At 39.3% G+C, this 3625-nt stretch overlaps 1 protein-coding gene across 1 annotated transcript in view; it reads left to right on the top strand.

The window, feature by feature from the left end:
- The first annotated feature begins 88 nt into the window (after positions 1-88).
- Positions 89-3625, top strand: part of LOC107717347 (PR domain zinc finger protein 12-like) — a 7741-nt gene continuing 4204 nt past the window's right edge. The window contains exons 1-3 of the mRNA XM_016524056.1: positions 89-298; positions 2843-3126; positions 3194-3320. Of these exons, the coding sequence (XP_016379542.1) occupies positions 118-298; positions 2843-3126; positions 3194-3320 (592 nt within the window). The 5' untranslated portion in view covers positions 89-117. The remainder of the gene's footprint in view (positions 299-2842; positions 3127-3193; positions 3321-3625) is intronic.

The raw sequence follows: 3625 nt of genomic DNA, 5'->3' as shown, positions 1-3625 counted from the left end.
GTGGGTCGGGGGGTCATTAATAACTAATTAGAGGCTCAGAGCCACTCAGGCTCCTATAAGTGGAGCTGATCCGCAGGGAGCGCATCAGTCGCACTCAGACCCTGCGCCGCAGCACTCATGGGTTCGGTTCTGGCGCTGAAGTCCAGGTTCAGGTCTCAGCTGTGTGAGATCATCACCTCTGATATCCTGCACAGTTTTCTGTACGGTCGATGGAGGAACGTGCTGGGAGAGAATCCGTGCGAGGAGCCGCAGAGGACCGCCTTCACCGCCGAGGCTCTGGCGCAGTCCTTCCCCGGAGGTAAAACTTTTACTGTTAGACGACAATTAACCATGGCTTTACTACTAATAAAACCAGAAAACCTATGCTTAAACTATGGCAACCACATGGTTTTGCTGCACTAACCATAGTTTAGCCATGCATTTGTGGTAAAACTGTGGTTATAAAAATGGTAATCAACACACCAAAAAAAAAAAAATTATATATATATATATAGGCTATATATAAATAATAAAACCATGGTTAATTTTCGTAAGGTCTGAACTGGCTGAAGAAGAGTATAAATTCAGGATAACTGGGACATTTGTTTATCCAAGTCATCTTAATGGCAAAAAGTGTCCCAATTTACCTGAATTTGTGAAATTCGCGAAGCGCTCGATTATACGAAATCAACTTATTCAAAAACACCCTATCTGTTTATGTTTTTTAAAGTTTCAACATGTTATATTTATCAATGATAGGCTATATCGATACATTTAAAGCGAAGTGTTGATCTGCACATTAGTTTTGGATCGTGTGTGGCTAAAATCGCAAACAAAAATGATTTGTTAAGTGTTTTAAATATGTTTTCATGATAGTAGAATTATATTCTTGTTGAGTTTCAAATGCAGAGAAGGAAATTGCATTTGTATGCAGTTAGATGATTTGTTTTATTGTTGTAAAATGTGAGATAATTAAATGCGTTGAAAAAACCGGCAAAATTTAAACCCGTTCGCGAGAAAACCGTTTTGTGCTAAATTCGCGCGAAAAAGAAAAACGATTGACTGGTGTTGTCTTGGTGTCGTGTGTTTTGTTTCGTTTTGGGAGAAATGTTTGTGGTTTGTTGTTGGATTACGTCAAATAATAATAAATGTCAATTGTAGGCTATTCCGCACTTTTCGATCGCACTTTTGTTTTGTCGGAAAAAGCCCGAACTTCGTTTTACGAACGATCCGCGCGATCCGTCAGTGGGAACAAACTCTCTCTGGTCTGCTGGGAATCTCTTCCCAAGCTCCTTGAAGGATGCCGTTCTCCAGCATTTAGTCTCTTTTCTTTCGCTCCATTGAAGCCGTTTAACGCGGTGAAAGGTGCGCGTTGGGTGTGTAAACGCCGAGGACTGAATGAAGCGGCTTTAAATTCATTTGGTTAACTTTGGGGATCTTTTCTTTGGCTTTCTCAGGTCAAGCACATTCTCGGAGCTTTATCCCGCATTCACGGATCTCTTCTCCTGCGCTGGCATCTCCGCTTCTCTTTATTAACGCACCGTGAACGGCTCTTTCTGTCCTCATTCACGGCATGTCAAGCAGCTAATCGCCTTTCCATCTTTTTGTTTGCGAAATTCCTGCGTGTTTTTAAACAAGCCATCGCTTCATTCACTCGCATTTATTGCTACAAACGTGCTGAAAGGATAATGAATGTGGAATGAGTCCGTGGAGAATAACGAGTGTCAGTGAAAGCGGAACGAATGCGGTTCTTCACCTCTTCTCAGCCGCTTCTGTTCGCGTTTTGTACGCAACAAATGCGCGATTCTTTGATTTTGACGTTAAATGCGAGCGTCTTTCTTTGGCGCTTTTGAGGCGGTTTTCAATGCGCTTTTACAGTTTCCCTCCCCAACATTTAACGCACTTAATCCGGTTAAATAGAGGTCATATTTCGTGACCAAAATAATAATAAAGGGCATTAATTTCATTCATTCGTTTCGATGCGTCTGCCAAAGTCTCATTACAAAGATGAGCCACTTTTTTTTGCCGCTAGAAACGATAAAACCGCGTTTGTTTGACGGCTAAGCGAATTAAATAATCAAAACTGTTTTATGAAGGCTATTTTATTCTTTGAAATGATTTGAAAAGTGCATATTAAATGTTAAGTTAACACCAGCATAACAAGCGATATTAATAGATATCACAGAAGACCAGAATGTTTTAATTAAAACAAGCAAAACTATTTACATTCGTGAGCGTTTTAATATTAATTCGTTTAAACACGATTAAAGTAAAAGTGTCATTTATGTTTTTGCAAGTCTATAAAAACAAGATCGTTTAATATGTTAATATTGCTTGTTGTCTATATTTAATATAGCAGCCTATTTAACAATCACCATCTTATATCGTATTTTAATGCTGATCAAAAGCAATAAAGTAAGATATAACCTGGTTATTGTTATATAGGCCTACAGATTATATTATATATTTGATCATTAATTTGATATATTATTAACATGTTACACACTTAAAAAGTAAGGGTTACACTTTATTTTAAGGTGTTCTTGTTACAGTGTAATTATATACATTTAAGTACTGAGTATTATTAATTAACCACATGCATTAACTATATAGTTAGGATTACTTGCATGTAAATATGCATAATTTATTGTTATTATAATAGTAAGTACATGTAACATGTGTAACAAGGACACCTTAAAATAAAGTGTTACCAACCATTTTTTCTTAGTGTGAAGAACATCTGAATAATCTGAAGAACCTTTTGTGCAATGGAAAGATTGATGGATGTTAAAAGTTCTGCCAGTAAAGAAGCTGAATATCTCAGATGATGCTTATTGATATTCATGGTGCCGGTCTCCTGCAGAGGTGCAGAAGCTGTCGAGTCTGGTTCTGCCCAGCGAGGTCATCATCGCTCAGAGTTCAGTCCCTGGAGAAGGTCTGGGGATTTTCTCCAAGACCTGGATCAAAGTTGGGACCGAGATGGGCCCGTTCTCCGGGAGCCTCGTGTCCCCTGAGCACGTGGACCTGCGGAAGAACAATAACCTCATGTGGGAGTCAAGAAAAAAAATGGAGGTTTTGAATGTTTGGAGAACATTCAGAAATAATAACAATGTGAATGCTAACAAAACGTTCTCAGAACATATTTTTGTCAAAATGTATATATTATATTCAAAAGACAGTAAATGTCCGTGTTTACTTAAAAATGACATCTGAGTGTTTGTATTTCCAGACTATTCCTCCGGATCAGGAGCTGCTGGTTTGGTACGGGAGTTCCCACAACACTTTCCTGGGAATTCCTGGCGTTCCGGGGACAGAGGACGAGCAGCAGAAGAAGAGGAGCGGTACGTGTTCACCTGCAGCTTAACCTCAGAACAATCAAACTCATTATGCCCTCTTAAGCTTAATTAGTCTGAGTTTAAGAGCTTGAGGAAGGAATGTGGAGCAGATGCTTATCTGTGAGAGACACGAACACGTGTGCCCTCTAGTGGTGCATGATGGGATTGCTCTCCAGTGTTTTAACAACAATATCTGTTCAGATGTTATTTTCTGATCTGATCTGATCTGAAGTGAAATGTGGCCAAGTATGGTGACCCATACTTGGAATTAGTGCTCTGCATTTAACCCATCCTAAGTGCACACACACAGC

This window comes from Sinocyclocheilus rhinocerous, unplaced genomic scaffold (assembly GCF_001515625.1).
Source record: "Sinocyclocheilus rhinocerous isolate Xijiao unplaced genomic scaffold, SAMN03320098_v1.1 scaffold991, whole genome shotgun sequence".
NCBI lineage: Eukaryota > Metazoa > Chordata > Actinopteri > Cypriniformes > Cyprinidae > Sinocyclocheilus > Sinocyclocheilus rhinocerous.
This window is presented reverse-complemented; position numbering and strand designations above follow the sequence as displayed.